Consider the following 20849-nt stretch of genomic DNA (forward strand, 5'->3'; position numbering starts at 1 on the left):
TTACACGATGATGGCCGACGACGTTAGGCGCCAGAATGCAGACACAAGAGTGCCAGTGGCATACGAATGGGAAGGGTAGGAATCTCTGGGCGAATTCGCGGACCACTGCCGCTTGTTGGCGAGCTGTTCTGAAGACCGAACGGTAAGAATTTGGCACAATTCCACCTCGATGGCGAATGAACTCGTTTCTAATTTGGAAATGCCCAGGGTCGACGAATTCTTCGACACGTCTACTTGTTATGTGAGACGACCGACCTGTACCACCTCCAGAGTACAGGAGCGAGAGGTCGGTGCGCGTGGTGATTTGCACGCCGCCGCCGCCGAGATGCTGCATCGCCGGAGAGACAGGGCCTGGTGACCAAATTGGCGGTGACCTCGACGCGGGACTGGTGTTGACGGCATCTCGAACTATCGGGCTTCTCACAGACGTCAGGCCCGTGGTCTCCTGCGCTGTTGCCGTTGCGTCGCTGGCATTGATGGTGACGGGCATGAGCCGTTCAGGTTTGACGGTCCCGACTGTTACAATTCCTTCCATCTGAGACGGCAGAGCCGACACGATGGATTTGATTTGTGAGTTGTGAGTTGTGCACTTTTCAACCGCAATGGTAGGCCTTTGCAGCATCTGCTGAAATGGAGACATTGGGGCTGCCTCAGTCACCAGGACCGAGTCGTCGAACACAGATCGATCCTCGGCAGCCCTAGACTTCTCGTCTCTAGACTCCGGCTCAAGACTGTCGACTCGAAACTCGACGCCACAACCAAATGGGTTCAGTCGGCGCCGACACCAAGACAGCTCCTACCACAAAGGTGGGTTTATTGGTCCCGCTCCGTTTGACGACGGAAATATACAATGCTCCCCCTTCCCATGTTGCTACTTATATTTCCTTCCTGTCTTTAGCCATTTGGGAAGCCCTTCAAGATCAAGTGGATGTCGATGGATCATCTGCCTTTTTTACCGGACCAGAGGTTCCCAATCTCAGAGGATTGCTAGCCGTGGCCGATATCGGGCGCACGCGTTCGGCCGTGCTAACATTCATGTGAAACGCGGTGCCGTGGACGCAGAAAGTATACCACCTTTGGGCCTCCAGACACGGCACAGCAGCTTCTCAATGCATGACTTGGATCCAACCTCTGACGGGACCCGAATTTGCAGAATCTCCTTGGATTTGTGCGCCAAGCGACTCGGTCTGGGTCAACAGAAAAGACACGCCGTCACTTACGCACCCTGGAGACAGAGTCCTTGTTTTGCCCATTCCCGCGTTCCAACCTGGCTTGGGTTCGAGCGAGAAGGCCAACCGAGGAGGCTTGATCCCTCCACCTTCATCCATGGCTGCATGATTGCTGTTAGGTGGCATTGACCCGCTGCCATTGTTGGACACCATTCAGCTTCTGGAACCGAGTCGTTTCGCGTTTGGCTCACCTGGGGCCATGGGATTGGTCTCAGGCTGCATGCAGCTTTGCTTACCCAAAAGTCTTTTTGACACAACTCAAACACTTTCCCTCGGCCGCTTGTCGTTCTCAGGCATTTCCATGCGGGTCATATCATGGTCCTACGAACACGACGCACGAGCGACGAAGTTGGACCGACGACAACAGGGAGACTCCGGAATCAGTAGCAAAGCTTGTCAAGTCGATTAGGACTGATGAGCTGCAAGTGTCCATGGAGACTTGTTCGAGGCCGCACATGCCCAATTCTGTGGAAAAGAAAACGACTCATTTACGGAGCCACCGGCGGGAAACTGGACACTCACGGTTTCTTTTTCGGCATTTACTTTCTCATTCATGGCTGTCATGTCAACAGACTCGTCGTCGGACTTGGCCTCGTCGTCATGCCCATGCTTCTTCCAGACCCTCGTTCCTGTCCGCCTCCACCACCTTGGTCACCTTGAGGGACTTGACCCCGCAGGTACTGGTGGCTACCCAGGGTACCTGATGTTCATGGCGCTGATCACCGACAGCTCCGACAGCTCCGAGTTGTCGTAGAAGCTTGTCCTTACGTGTCCATCACAGTACAGCGACGTGGTCATGGGGTTGAACACCAGTCCCGCGTCGAGGTCGGCGCCAACCATTATGTCCAATAATCTTGTGGCTAATGGCAGCGAGGACGACGATGATGACGAGTCTCATGGAACATATGAAGAACAAGCTCATTTTTCGCGCACCCCTATGCGGCCCGTGCTACTCGCGGTGCATTACTGTTCATGAGTGTCTCTGGAAAGGCTACGCGAAGAAGGCGACACATGGGAACCAGCAGAGCACATCACGCATGCATCCAAAGGAATGGAAGAATTCAGGGTATCGAGAGGTCAAAACACCCACAACGCACCTACAACACTCGCAGAACATCTTATCACTCGCTCTCGTCGTCCTCAGACATGAACTCGGTCCCCATTGGGCGAGTCCCTCCGAGGGTCGACAGGGGACACCTCAACATTGTCAGGCCAAGCAGGAAGAGAGATGTTGCCCCGAAAAATCAAGCAATGCGTTGTGCATACGCTTCGGGTACGTACACGTTGAGCTTGGACTTCGGTGAGGGTGCGGACCGTACGAAAAAGCATCAGGCTCGTCGCCTCGGCAGTCGACGCCAGGGCGTCCACAGCAACAGAAGAAGCGGAGGTCTTGCCGATAACTTGGTCGATGCCCATCAGGCACTGGTTGTCCGATCTCCAGACCCCCAGGCCGCTACAACGCTTGTATGAGGGCTCGTATCCCGGTCTTGCTTGCCCCGGACCGGTCATATTTTCACTTCAGGCTTTGATAATAGTCGATCAGGAGCCCTGTGGCTGACTGTTTCAATCCAGAGGCATATCGGCGCTCACCCAACGCCACGCGCCAGGAGTTTGGTATTATCTGGACATCAATCTACGGGCTCCTGTGTTGTTTATGGTGGCCGGAGTGCCCTGTCGTGTGGAGAGTCCTGGGGATCTCGATTCACATGCGTGCACACAGGGGAGGGCACCTCGCGGCACCCTGGCCTCCATCGTTCGCTTTTCTGTGATGCAAAGTCCACAATGTTATTCAATCTGAAGGGGCCTTTGGGACTTGTCGCCTGTCCTGAACACGAGGTGGAGACATGTCGAGGGCAGTCTGGCCCTTGAGGCGCTGGACAGTCGGTGAGGAAACCTTTCAAGTGGGAGCTTTCATCCTCGCCACCTTCGAGTGGACGCCGCGTCTACTTGGACATGCACTGCGCACTTTTTCCGATGCTTCGTCTCAATCATCCACCGAGGCTGTACAAGTCGCTTTGGACATCGCGACGAGCAATATTGATGCGCCCACTGGGAGTGTTTCCGGCTGCGTACGCATTCATGTCAATGACGATATCGATGACCGGCTTCCCGGATTTGTGGAATGTGGGTGGAACAAAGCACTGGCGTCGGATTGACAAAGAGAATGACATCCCTTCAATCGGGAGGCAGCCGAAATGGTGGCTTCTTTACCTGGTGGCCCTCACCCGACAACGATGAGTCCGAGACATTATACCTGGAACTCATTTTCGTCCGTTCCTTGATTTCCACTCACTCACGCTTCGCCCACATCTTGGCCTCGTCCTTTGATGCTATGTCGACCACACCGCTCAATCTGAGCGGCGGCATCAAACTCTGCGGCCTCGTTGATCCCGACGACCGTGAAGATATCGTCGCGACGACACCGACGAAAAAGAAGCGCCGCCTCCCGATATTCGCGACGGAGACTACAGATATCTCGAATCCTTTTACTATTGAAGGAGAGACGATCGTACGAAGCACTGACGTTAACTTCCACGTACGCCGGCACTGGATTCATCGGTCGAGGATTCGACGTGGCGAATGAGAACATCCAACGCGAGGTCAAGCTGACAATTCTGGGCTGCACTTCGGGGACGCCTTATGAGATACGATCGATCCAAGCCTGGGGCTCAGGGCTCAGGTCTTGGATGACTGACTACTCCATAATATCTGCTGCGTGGATAGCTATTTACGTCTGTTGGAATCCCACCCTCTCTCCATCTGCTGCCATGACGCTCGCTTTGCGACATCTGCCCTCGGCATCCGTCCCCGGTCGCCTGAATAGCTCGCTCAGCTTGTCTTCTCTCCACCCAGTGAGACCGCTCTCTGGCGACAGGGCCGGGCTGCAGACCCACGGAGCAGACATTTGAGAGAATTGCCCAACTGTTGCAATTCGCACGATCGTCGTGGCTGATCCGATCGAATTATCTGTGCACTATTGACACCCGTCCCTCGTATATATGTAGGAGCACATCTACTGTGGCCCTGCCCGCGATAACTCCTTCTGCATCCTCCCCATTTCGACTGCCTCACGGTGTAGACAAGCTTTCCGCGTTCTGCATGCCAATTCAGTCCACCAACGGTAGCGCAAACGCTGTCGCTTCTCCAACCCTCCCGCTAAAGTTTGCGTCGATCACCCGTCCGATCCATTACCCGGACGCCTCCCGCCATCGCAGAACCACGAAGAAGAAGCAACTAGTCAGTAGCTTTTGTCGGTTCTTTCCGGCAAGCTAGCTCTGAGCCGATGGTGAAAACCCTCTTTCGGTGGCGCTCTGCACATGCATGGGACATCCAGATCGCATCAATAGTCTTCTGTGGGGTCGGTTTCAGCAATGATACTCGGGCGTGCCCGTTATATCTTATATTGATTGCTCCCACTCTTGTTCTGACTCTTGTGGTGTCAACTCGATATTCAGCGTAAATCCCGCCTCAAAGACAACGCTCATCAGAGAGAAACTCGGTGACAACGTTGTCATTAATGACAGAAGGCTCAAAGATCCCACAGGGTTGTAAGTGGAATAACTTGATTGGTTGATTGATCGATCGATTGGCTGGTTGATCGATTGATTTGTAAGGAAATTGATCTAGCGAGCCTGCGGATTGGTGGTGTGCCGTGGTGGAAACTGTTCGGCTAAACTTCCCAATAGGGTTAGTGCGACCCGGGTCGATCCTTGCCGCCGGTATCAGATCCGATGGGTTTCTACGAATGGGACTGCGATCTTGATCTTCTGCGTTCTGTGGTCCTTGAGAGTACTACTGCCTGCCTCGCCTTTGCAGTTTTTTCTACAACCATCCTTCGTTCTCGTCTACTGGCTGAGCAGGTTCGGCGACCATCTCTTGCACAACCCCATCATACTTGCTGATAGAAGCATGACGACAATCCCCGAGCCGATTGAGGACGGAGGACTACAGGTATGGTTATCCACAGGTTTTTGGCTATAATGCTTTGGCTAACGTCAGTATAGTCCCCCCGAGATTCAGCCCTGGGAGACGAAGTGGACTCCTCAACAACTACTTTGGACTCTGCTGCCACAGATTACCGATACCAAAACGGCCGCTGGTACTACGCAGACGACGACCGATCCCTGTACCTCTTCCCCAACGACGAGACGGAGCAAGAGAGACTCGATCTCGATAACGCAGTGTGGAAGCTCACGTTGGGAGAAAAGATGTTTATGGCACCCATCGAGCAGCCACAGAAAATCTTGGATCTCGGCACGGGCACTGGCATCTGGGCGATTCAAGTAGCTGACCAGCACCCGGGGGCAGTTGTGACCGGTGTTGATATTAGCCCAATCCAACCCACGTTGGTTCCGCCAAACTGCAAATTCGAATATTTTGACTACAACCTTGACTGGAATTTTCACCCTCATGACTTCATCTTCTGTCGTCTGCCCCCTGGTGGTCTGCGAACGCCAGAGGCTCTCTTCCAGAAAGCCTTCAGACAGCTCCAGCCCGGTGGATGGCTTGAAATCCATGGAGTTTGTCTTCCCACGTCTGATGACGAGACGATTCCGCCAGACAGTGCACTTCACGGATGGATCAACCACATGAGCGAAGCTCTCGAGAGAGCAGACCGCGATCCGTCTTTGGAGCTCGGTCAAAAGTACGAAGACATCCTTCGGCGTGTGAGGTTCGATGGCATCGCCCGAATCGAATACAAAGTCCCGCAGAATGAATGGCCAAAGGATGGCTCTCTCAAAGAGTTGGGTAGATACAACTTGGAAAGTGTCGATATGGGCATTGAGGCATTCTCGATGCGTCCATTCACCGAATTCCTCGGGTGGACGCCAGAAGAGGTCAAAGTGAGTGAGGCGCTCGTTCGCCGGGAACTCCGCAACCGAGAAATTCATGCATATTGGCCACGGTAAGTGAGATTCCCCCGTGTGGCTTCATCACTGTTGTTGACCTCAGAAGGTTCGTTGTCTATGGGCAGAAGCCGGTCGCAGCATAAGGTCGACTCACAGCCTACGGTTCAGAATGGCGGGCGAAGAGAAGGGTGGCTCTGGGATTGCAATTCGAGGCCAAATGAGAGCTTTACATCATGCCCATCTCACTACCAGACTTGACGGACATGAAACTGAACAACTTGATGGAACAAATGATCAGGGGCTCGATTCTCCTACTGGAAGACATAGAACGTTCCAATCTCTTGTGCCATCAAGCCCAGGTCTCCAAACCATCCAAAGGTGTCACTGTTGGTGGATTGTTGAGCGCACTTGACGGGGTGGGCTCTTCATACCATCTCGCGATTGCAACCACAAATAACAAGGAGACGCTAGATGATGCCTTGATTCGGGATGGGCGTCTAGGTGAAATACTACGAACTTCTGCCCTCTACACCAGATCAAAGGAAGGCATACTTCAAGCACTTCTACGGCGAGACGAATGGACCGTCCAGGCAGAACAAGTTGCCTCAGTGACTACGGGACCACAAAAGGCTACCTCCCCGAGTCTATTGTGGGACAAACCTTGGGGGAAGCGGAACACATACTAATCTAATTTAGAATCAGCCCCCCCCTGTCCTAGTTCCGCAACGCTAGTCGGCACTGCCAGCCTCATCACTCCTTGGGCAGCCTTGATCCCTGCATCTTTTCCAAATTTGCCCCAACTGCCTTGCCTTTCCGGCGCGACCGTACATGGCCGTGTTTCACTTTCAAAAAGATGGGAAGTACAGCCTCACGTTATTTGCCCCTGTATACCGTTCCCCTGAACAACGCATACATGGTCGCAGCGTGACGCCCGTAACACGGTGAGTACGAGGCCGACGTGTACGCCCGGCAGAACAAACTGTTGAGACGCTAGCACTTGACAGAAGGGTCGCTGCGAATGCAGAAGGCGGTCTCACTGGGGGTCAGCCTCACTTTAGGCACAAACATTGACCGGCTGCGCCAGTTGCATGCCCGACGAGGGGCGCTGGCGCACGGTCATGGCCGGTTTGGCCTTCGGGTCAGGGCCTTGGTAGGAATGGCTTTTGCGAGCCTATTTGAGCCCTTTCAGTGTTGCCCTAACCCTCCTCAGGTAGGTTAGCCGAATAATTTCCATAACGGGCACACAACAAAATCCGCAGCCGCAGCGCAGCTTGATAGATGTCCTCCCCTCACAATCAATCAAGTTCTTCTACTGATATTCAGTAACTGAACCTCGACCTTCTCTCTGAACTTCAACCTCACCCTTCTCCAGCGTTCCTCTTGTCTCGAGCGACTCTCACCATGGGCAATTGCTTTTCTGCTGAAGCGGGACCGCATCAGAGCCCCCGGCATCATCCGGCCCCCCGGCCTCATCCCGCACAGGATGGGATTGCGAAAGGGAAGAAAGCGATCCCATCGTCGTCAAAAGGGCCACAAGGATCAGTCCTGTCGGATGGGAACGATGTCACGCTCACCTCCACCGACGGCCAGCCTCCGGAATACAGCTCCGAGACAATGCATGCTCACATCCTTCAAATGTATGAAGCCGTCAACGATCAGATCGATTTATCGAGCCTGAAAACGTTCAATACGGTCCTCTGCGTCGATGACAACGCTCGAGCCACCCCCAAGCAACAGAATGCCACCAAAATGATGACCTGGCTTATTATGTGCCTGCTCCAAGCGATTGGCGCACCGGTCCAGCTGACCTTCATGGATTACCACAAGCCCGAAATGAGGTCCGCTTCTGCCGTGGAACAGGAGGCCGCGACCATATTGAGCAAACTCTTTGTGCAGGAAGAAGCGGGCGATGTCATCGCCGAGATTCGGAAGAAAGACAACTTCAGCAGGTGGCTCAAGGACAAAGGCCTGTATGATCGTCTGGACTCGATCATGGAGAGGGAGGCCATGGGAGACCGCCACCAGAAGATGCTGACAGACATACGCAAATTGCGGTCTGAATTGTCAGAACCGTGGAAAGTGAAGAATTGGTCTTTCGACAGGGTCGTGGAGACATACAATGCCGCCACCGACTTCGTTGCGAGACAGCCGTTGATTGTCAGCGGCCTCAGCTATGCTCTTGTCGGATTGGTCAAGCAGCAGATTCAGAAGCACGCCGCACGAGTAGTCGATGCCACCGAGACGGTCAGCAAGCACAAATTCATCGTGGTGACCACCACCGGGATCAGCGAGACCGGGTACAACAACGTCAAGACCGAATTGAACAGAGTGAGAGGGGGTGACACCGAGTTCAGTATCACGACCGTCTATCTCCACGACGACAAGCTGGACGACACGGTCAAGTCATTCCAGCAGAAGCTCGACGACCAAAATCAACAAGGGAAGGATATCTATGACGCCGTCTTCTTCGGTACATCGGACCTCTTGGAGTACGGTCCTCCATGGGAACTCCTGGCAAAGATCCTGGCCGGTCACGATCCCAAGTGGGATAGGCTCAAGATCAAAAAGCAGGAGTATGGTAGCGGTCGGCGATCCTATCCGGGTGGTGTGGTCCTGCCTTCTGTCGCCGACGTTCGACATCATTTGGGTGTCTAGACAGACAGGTTCCAGACGTATGCACGCCTCAATGTCGAGTGGTACTCCTCCCCCCTCCATCTGGCTCGATGGTTCCAAACATGAGCGGCCAACATGCATACCCGCTGATTATCACCGATGAAGGAATATCGGAGCGTGTTTCTTTTGTTCCAAGGCGATGGCAATGGTAGTTTGGTATCTCATTAGTGAACTGAGTTTGTAGTGGTATGCTAGGCACGTTTCAATCCTGTGATGTGATTCAAGGCTGACCGTGGATGTTCATTTCCATCTTTCACCCGTTCATTCACGCCCTCGTTCTTACTCGCTGTCTGTCCACCTTTGAGTAGAAACTTTTCCATCTTTCACCCGTTCATTCACGCCCTCGTTCGCTGTCTGTCCACCTTTGGAGCGGGAACTTTACCCTTGAGACGTCCCTCTTTGTCACGGAAATGTGTATTCCCTTGCAACCGAAGGGGAAAGATCGGAAACGAGTCTGGTCAGTTCCTCACCCAAGCCGGTGCAGACGCTCTCTCCATGGCCCACGTGCAACCTTTGGGTGACATGTGAACCTTTCTCCATGGCCCTCGGTGCACCTCGTGGGTGACATGTGAATCTTCCTTCGCCCGAGATCCTCGGTGGGCGGCGCGCGTGCGAGAGAGACAGAGAGAGAGAGAGAGAGAGGACGAAGGGCGAACACTCCCTCTCTCTCTCCTCACAGCGCTCCACCGCTACGCTCCACTCACCGCAAGGGATGCCCATTGTCTGACTCCTCTCCTTTTACCTCCCTCTTTTGTCCACGTCATCCGTCCGTTGCGAAAGTTTCCCTTTCACCTTTTGTTTCCTTTGTTTCCTTTGTTTCTCTCCCTTGCGTACGGTGGAGAACTCTCAGCTGTCAGTTGTGGGGATTCTGAATCCTTCGCGTGCGTCTTGGCCAATTAGCAGGCCGTAATTTAGTTGAATACTTTTCCAGGCAGATTCAACCAGTCAGGAGGCCTCAATTTCTCTGTATACTTTCCAGGCGCATTCAACCAATCAGGAGGGTTTAACTTCACCGAAAACCTTCCTGGCAGAATTCAGCCAACCAGCAGGCTGTAACCTAAATGTATATACTTTCCAGGCCAATTTAACAAATCAAGAGGTGGAGTTCGTCTTGGCGCTGGTCCACCAGAACCGCGCCTTCTCCTCCATCACAGTTCTCATCACAAGTTCTCATCACGGAGGACCAGTCTCACCCGATTCAAAGGCGAGTTCCCATTCTCATGATCAATCTCGCCTGCTGTATGATCTCAGTATGAGGAATTGACAGCCGTGGTGAACTTGCAAGGCGTCAGTGACTACCATTTCAGGGGGGCAACAGGGCAGGCTGAGGCATCCGGCCAAACGTGCACGGGGCAAAAGGCCACCAAGCGCCCCCTCCCCCGTTCAGCCCCCCGCGGATTGCCTTCAATGGCCCCACCGAGCTGAAACCGATGCAACAAAGGATGACGCCCCGCCCAACCTCCACAGAAGCAAGGGAGAGCGAACTATTGAGCGCTAAGGTCGATCAATGACGGGGGGCTGCGCACGTGCCCATCATTGTCGGAGCAGGCGGTCTGATCTGCCCACATGTCATGCATGACTGTCAGAGCAGGCGGTCCTGCGTACGGGCGTGGTTTTGCGCACATGTCATCATCATGACGCCTTGTTAACACATGCAGGCGGCTGCGCACGGGCCCTTAACTGTCGGAGCTGAACGTTATGGCCCGTGCGCAGACCCCCGTGCATTTGATCAAATTTGGCACGTCAAAACCATAAATCGAGGCAAAAGAAAAAGGTGGCATCAGCCCCCCGGCGGACGGGCCCCTTTCCTCTCTTTTCGAACCATTTCGATGACCATGTCCGCCATGGACGTGCAGGCAGAAACCGTGCAATTCCTTGTCCGCTTGTCTGAAGTACTCTCGGTCGACCATTTATGCCGATTTCGGGATCTTCTCGATGCCAAAATCACCATCTTGAAGGCCAGTCAAGGCGAACACGCCGCCTCGGACGCCCGCGGTGAGGCCTCGTCTTCGTCGAATCCACCTCCTGCTCCGGCGGAGGCTCTTCCTCCATGTGCGCCGACGACATCAGCAGCACCAGCTCCAGCTCCAGCTCCTGCGCCTACACCACCACCACCACCACCACCAGCTCTAGCTCCAGCAGCAGCACCACCACCACCACCAGCTCTAGCTCAACCACCACCACCAGCTCCAGCAGCTCCAGCTTCAGTACCACCACCACCAGCTCCAGCTTCAGTACCACCACCACCAGCTCCAGCTTCAGTACCACCACCACCAGCTCCGCCTCCAGTACCAGCTCCAACACCACGACGACGACCACCACGACGACCACCAGCTCCAGCTCCAGTACCAGCTTCAGTACCACCACCACCACCACCACCAGCTCCAGCTCCAGCTCCAGAACTAGCTCTAGTACTAGCTCTAGTACTAGCTCTAGCAGCTCGAGAGGCTGAAGGATGTGGGCAGAGGGATGTCGAATCTCAGCCTGACGGTCCGTCTATACTCTCACAGGATGGAGACGTCGAGATGGCAGCGGATTGTGGCCCTGTTCAACCGAGGACAGAACCTCCGTGTGTCCCTACATCGCCACTCGAGAGGTCTCCAGCACCTCTCGCAACTGACCCTGCCTTGCCGTTGTCGGATAGCTATCCGACACCTCCCGCGACAGGACCTACCTTGCCCCTGTTGGATAGACGTCCAACACCATCCGCAACTGCAGCTGGCTTGCCGCTTGAGAGCTCTCCGACACCTCTCGCAACTGCAGCTGGCTTACCACTTGAGAGATCTCCGACGCCCTCTACAATTATACTTGGCTCACCACGTGAGAGCTCTCCAACAGCTCCCGCAGCTACAGATGGCTTACCACTTGAAAGCTCTGAAGCACCTCCCGCAACTACAGATGGCTTACCACTTGAAAGCTCTCCAACAGCTCCCGCAATCGGACCTGCCTTGTCGCCCTCTCCTCTGCCCGCGGCCGACTCTAGCGAGAGCAGTGGCCGCCCCAGGGGCACTGGCACTACCAATGGGCCTTCTCCAGTTCCCCAAAGAGCAGATTCCCCAAGCCTGAAGCGTCATGCATGCGATTCCTCTCGGCCGCCAGCGAAGAGAGCCAGAACAGCACCCCTCCAGGATTCTGCCCCGGAAGGTATCCCTGCAGAGTCCTTGGCCGCTGCTATCTTCAGCAAGCCGGCAATCGAACAATTCCTAGGCCTGGTCAGAAGCCGAAGGAACCCATGTTCTGATTTGGTCATTGGGGATCCTGATGATCCTACCGGGCAGATTTCGAGGTGTCTCACAGGAATTGACAACGCCAAATGTGACAAAAACCTCAAGCAATTCTTGACGCGACTCTATGAGCTGTATCTCTCCAGAGCGGTTGCCAACCTCTTGAGCGGTCGACTTCGATTGGACCCGAATGTTATCGGACGGATTTGGGAAACTCTTGGATGGTCTTACTCCAAATACCGTCGGCATCTTAACAGTGGCAAGCACTGGGAAGAAATCTGCGGGAAGTACGATGGCCTTCTGTGCTTCATTCCACTCGCTAGGGCGAGCAGCCGACAGAACCAAGGACTGACAGACGACGAATTTGCAATCTTCGATTCCCAACACTATTCAAAGATGAGTGAGGACGATATCAAAATCTTCCACGCACAGCTTGATCAAGAGGCCATGACAGCCTTGATCTGTCGCGCGGGAAAAGCATTCCAGGAGTCTCTCGACAGTGACAAGATGGACGTTGAGTTCTGCTTTGAGGGTCGACCGTTTCCGCCATACACCAAGGTCACCATGGATGTGCTCGAGCGACTACAGCCATTTCCATCTCTCGAGGAAAACCACTACGATGCATCTGAATACCCCGACTGGGAGAGGCCGCTTGGATGGCCCGAAGAGCTGCCCTGGCCAACCAACCCCATGTCACTCGATCCCGACGGTGTCCAATGTGACCTCTGTACGGAACGCGATTGTCGTTGCATCGAATCCATCCAAGGATCCACAGCCCGGATCAAGTCCTACGCGGGTAAAGGACGTGGTCTCCAAGCGAATGGGCCCAATGGACAATTGGCGTACCGAGAGGGGGCCCTACTCGGTCAGCTCACCGGCGAAATCCAACCAGAGGGTACTCCACCACCAGGAGACTACATTTTCATCCTTGTGAGAGGTGACATCACCGACACTGAAGATCCAGAACCGACCGTCGGCCAGCTCAATAGCGCCAGGATGGGGGGCGTTTTCAGGCTGGTCAGCCACTCCTGCAAGCCTTGTACTCGCTTTCGCCAGATGCGCGTCTCTGGCCTGATGAGGGTCGTTATTGAAGCCACCAGAGATATCCGCGCCGGGGAGGAGATTACTGCGAGCTACGGGAGTAGCTACTTTCCAAAGGGACAATGTCGCTGCGAAGAATGCCAGACACCGCTTCTCCCCTGGCAAGCCCAAGGCTCTCGTCAACAGCTGGGCAGCCTTTTGAACCCTGCGGCTGAGATTCTCGATGCCTTTGCCAAAAGTCTGGTGGGCTGGGACAAGACTGACCTGAAGAGGGCGATCCTTCAACGATCGTGGTCGGTCCTGGGCCATGTTTCTCCAGATTGCGCCCAAATCTGGCGAGCGGCGAACATTGGCCTGCCCCAGTTTGTGAGGCCGGCTCAATGCTGGGGTGCGTCTCCAAATCTGGACAAACTCTGGCAGCAAATACGGACAGTGGTCAAGTCGAGACCGGAGAAGTACTCGGGGTATGATGGCTCATTCAGCGGCGACGACCATTCACTCGCCACCTTTTTCACAATGACGAACCCGGATATCTCCAAACCGCAAAGCTTCCTCCACAACATCCCCGTCGAATTGGCTCCGGGGCAGCGTATGAAAGTCCCCAAGGAGCTATTCACGAAATACAGACCGATCGCAGCGGATCATCCGATGGCCTGTAATGTCACTCCGACCGGCAGCGTCTTCAGCCCTCACCTCGACACCAATCGAGACGGGCTCATCGCGGTATTCGGAAACTGCACCAAGTTGATCGCCTGTTGGCCCGCCAGCGCCGAAAATATCGAGTTTCTCCTCAAGACCGAGAAGATGAAGCCTTGGGAAGCCTTTAGATACCTGGTGACGAAACTCTCGGGTGGAATTCTTTTGCGTCTCACGATGGAGAACGCTCTGTTAATGCTCGCGGGCACGATTCACGGGACAATCACCATCGAGGGTGGCGTCTTGATCGGCATCAACACGAATTCGGTTGGGAGCCTCGTCGGAGCCATGGTCAGCGTCACGTACGAACTGCGGAACAACCTGTTGCCCGACGAGGACATACCTGGGCTTCTCGAACCTTTTGTCCCCCTCCTGGACGACAAGGCGTTGAAACGGTTGCAGAACGACCGGAGACACGTGGAACAGGAACTCTTGCGTGAATGGCCGGCCGCGTTTGATGCTTTGCTGTCGAGGCTCTCCCGCGTGCAGGATCCAGAGGTCTTGGAAGAAATCGTGGGAAAAGTCAAATCGACGTTCAAGCTTCTGAAATTCAGGTTGGCGAACATGGCTCGGGACAACGATTTGCCGACAGGAACTTGTTGTGGAGTGGTCAACGATGCGACACATTTCATCTCTGTCCACCTCGATGAAAAGAGATTCCCCGGCGGCGACGGCGAATGATTTGTCCCTCACAGGACGGCGAGCCTCTCTTTATCTATTTTTCTCGTCTACGTTTCTCTGCTTCTATTGTTATTTCTTGCTTCTATTGTTGTTGCATGCTTCTTTCTATTGCTATATCTCTCAAACTTCCGGGTGACCTGATGTGGTGATTTCACCACACACTTTGTGTCTGGGCAGGTGGTATGTGGTTTAATCACTGACAAAGGCAGCACGGACTCCGTCCATGGACGTGTGACTTGACCGTTCTCTCTGAGTCCTCGTCAAAGGCCGCTAATTCTTTCGTCAGACATTGGGGAGGTCTACGACGCATGTCTGCATGCGAGGAGGGGGGGCTTGGAATCAACCGTGGCACGGATTTTGGAAATTGGAGGAGGACTTACTTGACTTTGGTTACGGGCGGAACAGTCGCCCTTTCCATATATTTATCGAACCCAGCTATGCGAACCCAGGCGCAAATGCACACGAGCTTTTTGATTACTGCAGAGTATCTAGAATCTATCAATCTATATCTATCTATCGTCTCTCTCTCTCTCTCTCTCTTATTCTCTTCCTGACCTGTCCTGGCTGTTTTCCGCCTCGATCCTCTTCCGTTTCCTATGGGGTAAGCATTGGAGCCCACGACTTGGCAAAGTCCTCCTGTATCGAAATGGTGAAGTCCCAGTAACCACTTACCCGAGCCACCGTGCGGAATACAGAAAGAGGTGAGGATGACGTGGTCTTCGTCATCCAACGGAGGAAGGGTTTCTTACCATTACATGCCGAACCTAACGACCGTCCTGGCCGCCGAAATGCCGAGATAAAAGTGTTGGTTGATTGAATTGCAGTACGAAGGACTATCTGAAAAGGTCGAGGTTCTGTTGTTGTGAACAAGATCTCAAGTGGCACGTGATCAACGTGCCAAGGGACCAGTGTTAGAAACGGCCTTACATGCGACCCCGGAGCGAGATGCCTAAGAGAAGGTCTGCCGAGCAGGGCGGCTTGGCAGGGAGCATGAGCACAGGTAACAGGTATAGGGTCACGTGGCGGCACGTGACTTTCGGGAAAGGAAAAATACGAACCCTGATGACATGTCGGACTGGGGCATACCCAATATACCAACATACCATCCTCAGTTACCTATTCGGGACAGCCTCGCAACTATATAGCTGCGCTCACCGCCTTTCCACAGTTACACTCTCTGGTAGCCAACTCGTGACATCTACTTCACGATGGCTGTTCTGAAGTCACTTGACTATATTCATACCTTGCGTACTCTCGGCCCAGCTCATGCAATAAAAGGGTCTGTGACTGTGGGAAACTCAACACCATTGAGCCATACAGGAAGCAGCTCTGACAACCCAGGTCCGTGACAGACCATCGCTCTCCTGGCTATTTATTATTCGGCATTGCCTCAGAGGTCCAGACACTTACCGAACAAAGGCTCTGGCAAGATGGTTGCAGACAATGGCTTCGATTCGAGCCCATTGTCAGGGCTATATACAGCAGCCAACTAATCGATCCTATTCCCACCAGTTCTATCCGTCCTTATGCACACCGACCGGCATTCTCGTCTTATACCCCGTATCGGTAAACTACCACCGTGTTGCTGGCTGTTCGCCACAGGCAGGCCATCGAAGACGAGATCTGGACATTTCTTTTCCACCCCTGCACCTCCTCCTTCTGAGAAGGTGGAGGGAGCCATGGTCCTCGCAGACGGGGTGGCGTGGTCTGTATCGACGAATTCGACAAGCCATGGATGGCTAATGGATGGCTACCGGAAATGGGCCTCACGTTCGTCCTGCCACAGAGCACCACCCGCAGGTCCCAAACACTCATCAGGAATTACCTTCGTGCTGTGTATTGGGCGAGATGTATTGACTCTCCAGGGAGCAGCACAACTCCTCCCCTGCTCTTGGATCTCGCTCTCGCTCTCCTCGCAGGTCTGAGTGGTGGAATTGACTTGGTGATGAGCTCCTGATCCAAAAACGAATCGTTCAATCATGCAATCAGGCCATCAAGGAGTTTGACCAGAGTTATATTGAAACGGGATCATCGAACTTGTCGAAAACAGATCAGACAATGTCCTGGAAGATCATTTTCACTACAGACATGACACGACTCTTGACGATTGCGGTCTTTCCATCGAATTCCTTGACGGTGGCTAGACACTTCCAGGACCATTTAGGCTGTCGAACGGCGTCTTCAGTCGACCAGATATTCCGAATGTCCATGATTTCAAGCCATGGAGATGGTACGATGAGACAGAGATCTTCATAATGCAGCATATACTACCCTACAGAGACCTTCAATGTCTCAGTCTCGCAGTCAAGATACAGCATCTCTATAAACTTCACGCTCGCCCTTAGTTGGATTCTCAAATGGGGAAAGCTTTAGTTTTCCAATCAAACCCGCAGAGCTGCCGTGTCCCGCATTACACTATTCTGTCGAAGCGGCCTGCCTCCACTTGGCCACTTCTACTACGAGACTGAAACATACATACCCCCTTGTCGGCGACCCTTTTAGAGGTCTTGGATTCGGCGGAGATGAAGAAACCTGCAAAAGCTTCCACACTGCGGCCGTGCTTGTGCCGGAGATGGTCGCGTGTCGTGGGACCGATGATCCGTTGACGATAATGTACCTCTGCCTCTTTGCGTCTCTCATATATGAGTACTTCGTGTGTGTGTGTGTGTGTGTGTGTTTGTGAGAGAGAGAGAGAGAGAGATCGAAAAAGGCGCCAACGGAACCTTGCAACGGTTCAGCGGACAAATTAGTCGTTCATTGGCGCCAAAGGATGGCGCATGCCAGATATACTTTGCGCTTCAAGGGCGCCCGCTCCAATCTACCGCCAACGTCCGAAGAAATCCTCGGCGGAGAGTTCCCGATGGATCCATGAACCGGTGGGGTAGGATTAGTAACTTCAAAAGTTTTCATTCTCCCCTCCCGACCCCTTCCTCGTCACTTCGTGTTCCCGCCCTTTAAATGTTTGACAAAGACGCATATTGCTGTCGTTGGGACCCGAGGTATCGGCGCAGTCGCGGACGCGGACGACTCGGGGCATCGAAACCCAGACCAGAGTGACCCTTCCGACAAGTTGGGTGGTAAATGGGTCCGTGATAGGGTTCTTGATGACCTTGAGCAGTTTCTCCTCGAGGGTTTCTTCTGCCTCTCTCTCTTACCTCCAGCATCCATCCCAACTCACCCACGCTCTGTTGTGTCAAATATTCTTTTTCCGGTATCACTTCTTAGACAGACCCCCCATCCACGCAAGAAAGGCAAAAAGCCAGGATCATCCGTCTTCATCAAACCGTAACCGAATGCTTTCCCTCATCGTAATCGACAGCGTGTTCTCCGGCTCAGGGGTTGAGGACGACATCCTTGACCAGGACATCGAGGGCAGACGTACCCTCGCGCACGGTGGTACTCGAAAACTGACAAATTCCGCGGTTGAAGCGGCAGATGAAGCCGCTGGTCGTCGTCGCCTTGCGGATGAGGAGATCGGCTCCAGGTGCGTGTCTGGGGGAGGTCGATCGGGTCGCAAGGACTGGCGTCCTTGTATTTTGCCTTGTATCAGTGGACCGTTTCCCCCACGAGTAGAGTCGCGCGTACTCCTCGCCGGCCCATGCTGTACCCGAATCTTATCACGGCGCAACCTTGGACAGGAGAGATGGCTGTTAAGGGTGCAATTATGACATGAATTCTGAGACGAAGAGGTCTAAACTAGTGTAACTACTTTAACTACTTCGGCGTGAAAGATGTGTGCGCGCTCAGCCTCGTGCGGGGTGCCCAGCCTCGTGAGGGGTAGCCTACTGTGTCAGGCTACGCGGCGCAAGCCGTGATAAATTTCGCGCGTGCAACACTCCCTGGTGAAAAACTCCCCCTGTCGATCTATCCCCAGGTGGCCATGGATGCATCTACATGATTTCTATGACGTTCATTCCCTCTTTGGTGGACGTCAAGTACCGTCGGACGAGTGGGTCTCAAACTCGTTCTCGACCGTTTATCCAGCTCCGAGACCACCAGATTCTGGATGCCATGTGCGCGCGGCGCGCCCACCTGGGCATTACGACCATGGTGTGCACGCCGATAATGCGTGGTTCCAGAAATCGATCGACCTTCCGATCCCATCGTGGCCTGGAGAAAGGTCCAGCGGCTCGTCTCAACCCGGCTAACAGAAAAGCAGGTCATTTTCCAGCGGCTCTTACCAGCACAGCTAACGACGATTTGTCGTTTTCCAACTTCGAGACGGAAACCCCCCTCTGCCAGACAAACACCAGAATGTCCTCGGTAAAGCGACCCCTGCCTCGAACGCCCGTACGGCACCGGGCTCGGATCAGATGTGATGGCATGGCTGTATCCGCCACATACACAGCACCTCTTGATGGTGTCGGATCAGACCGCGGATACTTTCCGTCAAAGACCATCAGTGATCGACGCAGGTCCCAGCAATCTTACACAACGAGGTTTTAGTGTTTGTTGAAACTTTGAGAGCGGATACAGATCCTGAACAACAAGATTTGGGCAAGCCTCGAGATAACGTCCACGTGGATCAAATAACGAGTCTTGAATGGAAAGAGAACTGTTTTCAAGGAAGTATTTATTGCATACTGTTTTCGCCGAGGAGAGGTTCCCGGAAATCATCCTCAAAAACCATGGCGCTCCACCTGTTCGCTGCGCTGCGCTAAGATACTGTGTCGAGTGGAAGGAAACTCTGGGCGAGTGCGGCTACGATGTATCAAACGTTCTCAATCTCACTCTCATTCGATGCTGCTGCCGGCTGGATTGAGGTCGGGTCCAGAACAAAGTTGAGGTTGAACATTGAATTAATCGTCAGGGCAGGACGGACGGGACAGGGACAGGGACAACGGCTGGCGATTTACAGGTGATCAACAAGACCGGAGTGAATCTGGTAGCCAAATCCAAATGTGCAGCAGGCAAGATTAAGCTTGTCCTTGCTGTATGTGTCAAGTCCTCCCGCCTCCCGCCCCATCCGATATTCATCTCAACGAGCCGCGAAGAACGCATCAAGCGAAAGCTGCAGTCTCGATGTGCAGAGCTTCCGAGGGGACAGCTGTGTACGATGAAGATGCACCGAAACCGTTGGCTTTATTATTTATTCTGGGGTATTGAGAGTGCATTTTAGTGGGACTTTGACTGATCAAGAGTGAGAGCCATTCGCACCGGGAGAGGAAGTGACGGCCACCGCAGCCATACATACTCCTAGCACAAAGGAGAGAGGGAAAGAGATCATAGGAACTCCCGTATGTGCTCGGAAAGAGTCAATGGAACCTGAGGCTCTCCGCAAGGTGCTCGAGGAGTGGGAGGAGGGAACGTTCCAGTCCGCGGCCATCTGTACCTTTTCAGCTGCGCGCACCGTTCTCAGCGTTAAAAGCACCCCCAGCGTGCTTCTGCTTCTCCTTCATTGACAGCCTCGATGTCGGGCTGCCCAACTCCATGGTGCGAATCCGAGGGGTAGGAAGCCTTCAGTCATAGCTCGTCTCAGCTGAGGCCCCGCCTATCAGACTGTTGCTCGTCGTCCAGATGAACAGACCGACGGCTGAGACCCAACAAAGCCAGAAACGAAAAAAAGACACGAGACGCCACGCTGGCTCAAAGCAGTGCCGCCGCCGCCGAATGCCAAAGGCGAAAGCCATTAGCGAACATGTCTCGGCCGCCTTTCAAACGTCTCGGCGCAGCTGGCCGCAGCGCCAAAAGACGGTCTTGCACCACTGGGTCGCCCGTTTACCGAGTCTGCGTCGACACCACGTGTAGGGATCGCGCGACTCAACATCTTTGACCATCCGAAACGAGCCAGAATGATAGTCATGGCAGCGAGAATTTCCAACATGACATTGTTGGAGGTCGTGGTGAGGATGGGCCTGGACCTGAGCCTGAGCCTGAGCCTATGCCCGAGGGTGGGTTCTCAACAAACATACGATGGACCCGTGGCAAGAAAGTCCATACTGCGCTGGTGCTGTGGTATGAAGAAAGATAAAGGTCCCGACGGAGGTCTCGAGTCGGCGACCATTTTCCCTCTCTCCGTAACTTCGCTGCCTATGCTCTTCGCCGTGATTTCTCTTCTTACGTTCACTGACTCGTACAACATCCTCAAACATGTGGGTGCCATCGGTGCCCGTAGTCTGACCGCGTGGGCTACGGCATCGACCCAAAACCCGCTGAAATACCTGACGAAGCTGATGGGGAAATATCCAGGATGCCTGAGAGCAGCGATTTTCATGAGACGACAAGTGATGACCTCTCAGTCTTGCAGATGATCGACTGTTCCCAACTCAGTGATGTGGAGAATGGAGAACGAAATGAAAAAACGTTCATACGAGGGATGACCGTGCAGGTGTACGTACTCCTGGGATGAGATGCGTTTGAAACTTGACCCGCCCCTCAGGGAGGGAGTTGTAGGAGAACTCAACCTCTCATGCAAGTGGGGCCCGGCGAGAATGAATGTCAAGAATGTCAACATC

At 53.9% G+C, this 20849-nt stretch overlaps 7 protein-coding genes across 7 annotated transcripts; 5 read left to right on the plus strand and 2 right to left on the minus strand.

Annotated features, from left to right (window-relative positions):
- On the minus strand, window positions 1-640 carry Z517_09250 (uncharacterized protein; the record flags this gene model as incomplete). The annotated part of the gene is made up of 2 exons (XM_013425160.1): window positions 1-230; window positions 262-640. 2 exons carry the CDS (start codon window positions 638-640, stop codon window positions 1-3), a joined length of 609 nt encoding a protein of 202 aa, XP_013280614.1.
- A 994-nt stretch (window positions 641-1634) lies between these two features.
- Z517_09251 (uncharacterized protein) lies at window positions 1635-2069 on the minus strand (the record flags this gene model as incomplete). The annotated part of the gene is made up of 2 exons (XM_013425161.1): window positions 1635-1875; window positions 1930-2069. The coding sequence occupies 2 exons, from the start codon at window positions 2067-2069 to the stop codon at window positions 1635-1637; spliced, it is 381 nt and encodes a 126-aa protein (XP_013280615.1).
- Window positions 2070-3393: 1324 nt separating this feature from the next.
- On the plus strand, window positions 3394-3813 carry Z517_09252 (uncharacterized protein; the record flags this gene model as incomplete). Its single annotated transcript, XM_013425162.1, has 1 exon — window positions 3394-3813. One exon carries the CDS (start codon window positions 3394-3396, stop codon window positions 3811-3813), a length of 420 nt encoding a protein of 139 aa, XP_013280616.1.
- A 1325-nt stretch (window positions 3814-5138) lies between these two features.
- On the plus strand, window positions 5139-6222 carry Z517_09253 (uncharacterized protein; the record flags this gene model as incomplete). The annotated part of the gene is made up of 3 exons (XM_013425163.1): window positions 5139-5180; window positions 5234-6135; window positions 6186-6222. 3 exons carry the CDS (start codon window positions 5139-5141, stop codon window positions 6220-6222), a joined length of 981 nt encoding a protein of 326 aa, XP_013280617.1.
- A 90-nt stretch (window positions 6223-6312) lies between these two features.
- Z517_09254 (uncharacterized protein) lies at window positions 6313-6765 on the plus strand (the record flags this gene model as incomplete). Its single annotated transcript, XM_013425164.1, has 1 exon — window positions 6313-6765. One exon carries the CDS (start codon window positions 6313-6315, stop codon window positions 6763-6765), a length of 453 nt encoding a protein of 150 aa, XP_013280618.1.
- Window positions 6766-7480: 715 nt separating this feature from the next.
- Window positions 7481-8734, plus strand: Z517_09255 (uncharacterized protein; the record flags this gene model as incomplete). The annotated part of the gene is made up of 1 exon (XM_013425165.1): window positions 7481-8734. The coding sequence occupies one exon, from the start codon at window positions 7481-7483 to the stop codon at window positions 8732-8734; it is 1254 nt and encodes a 417-aa protein (XP_013280619.1).
- Window positions 8735-10587: 1853 nt separating this feature from the next.
- Window positions 10588-14394, plus strand: Z517_09256 (uncharacterized protein; the record flags this gene model as incomplete). Its single annotated transcript, XM_013425166.1, has 1 exon — window positions 10588-14394. The coding sequence occupies one exon, from the start codon at window positions 10588-10590 to the stop codon at window positions 14392-14394; it is 3807 nt and encodes a 1268-aa protein (XP_013280620.1).
- Between the last annotated feature and the right edge of the window lie 6455 nt (window positions 14395-20849).

The sequence above is a fragment of the Fonsecaea pedrosoi genome, assembly GCF_000835455.1.
Source record: "Fonsecaea pedrosoi CBS 271.37 unplaced genomic scaffold supercont1.6, whole genome shotgun sequence".
Classification (NCBI taxonomy): Eukaryota; Fungi; Ascomycota; class Eurotiomycetes; order Chaetothyriales; family Herpotrichiellaceae; genus Fonsecaea; species Fonsecaea pedrosoi.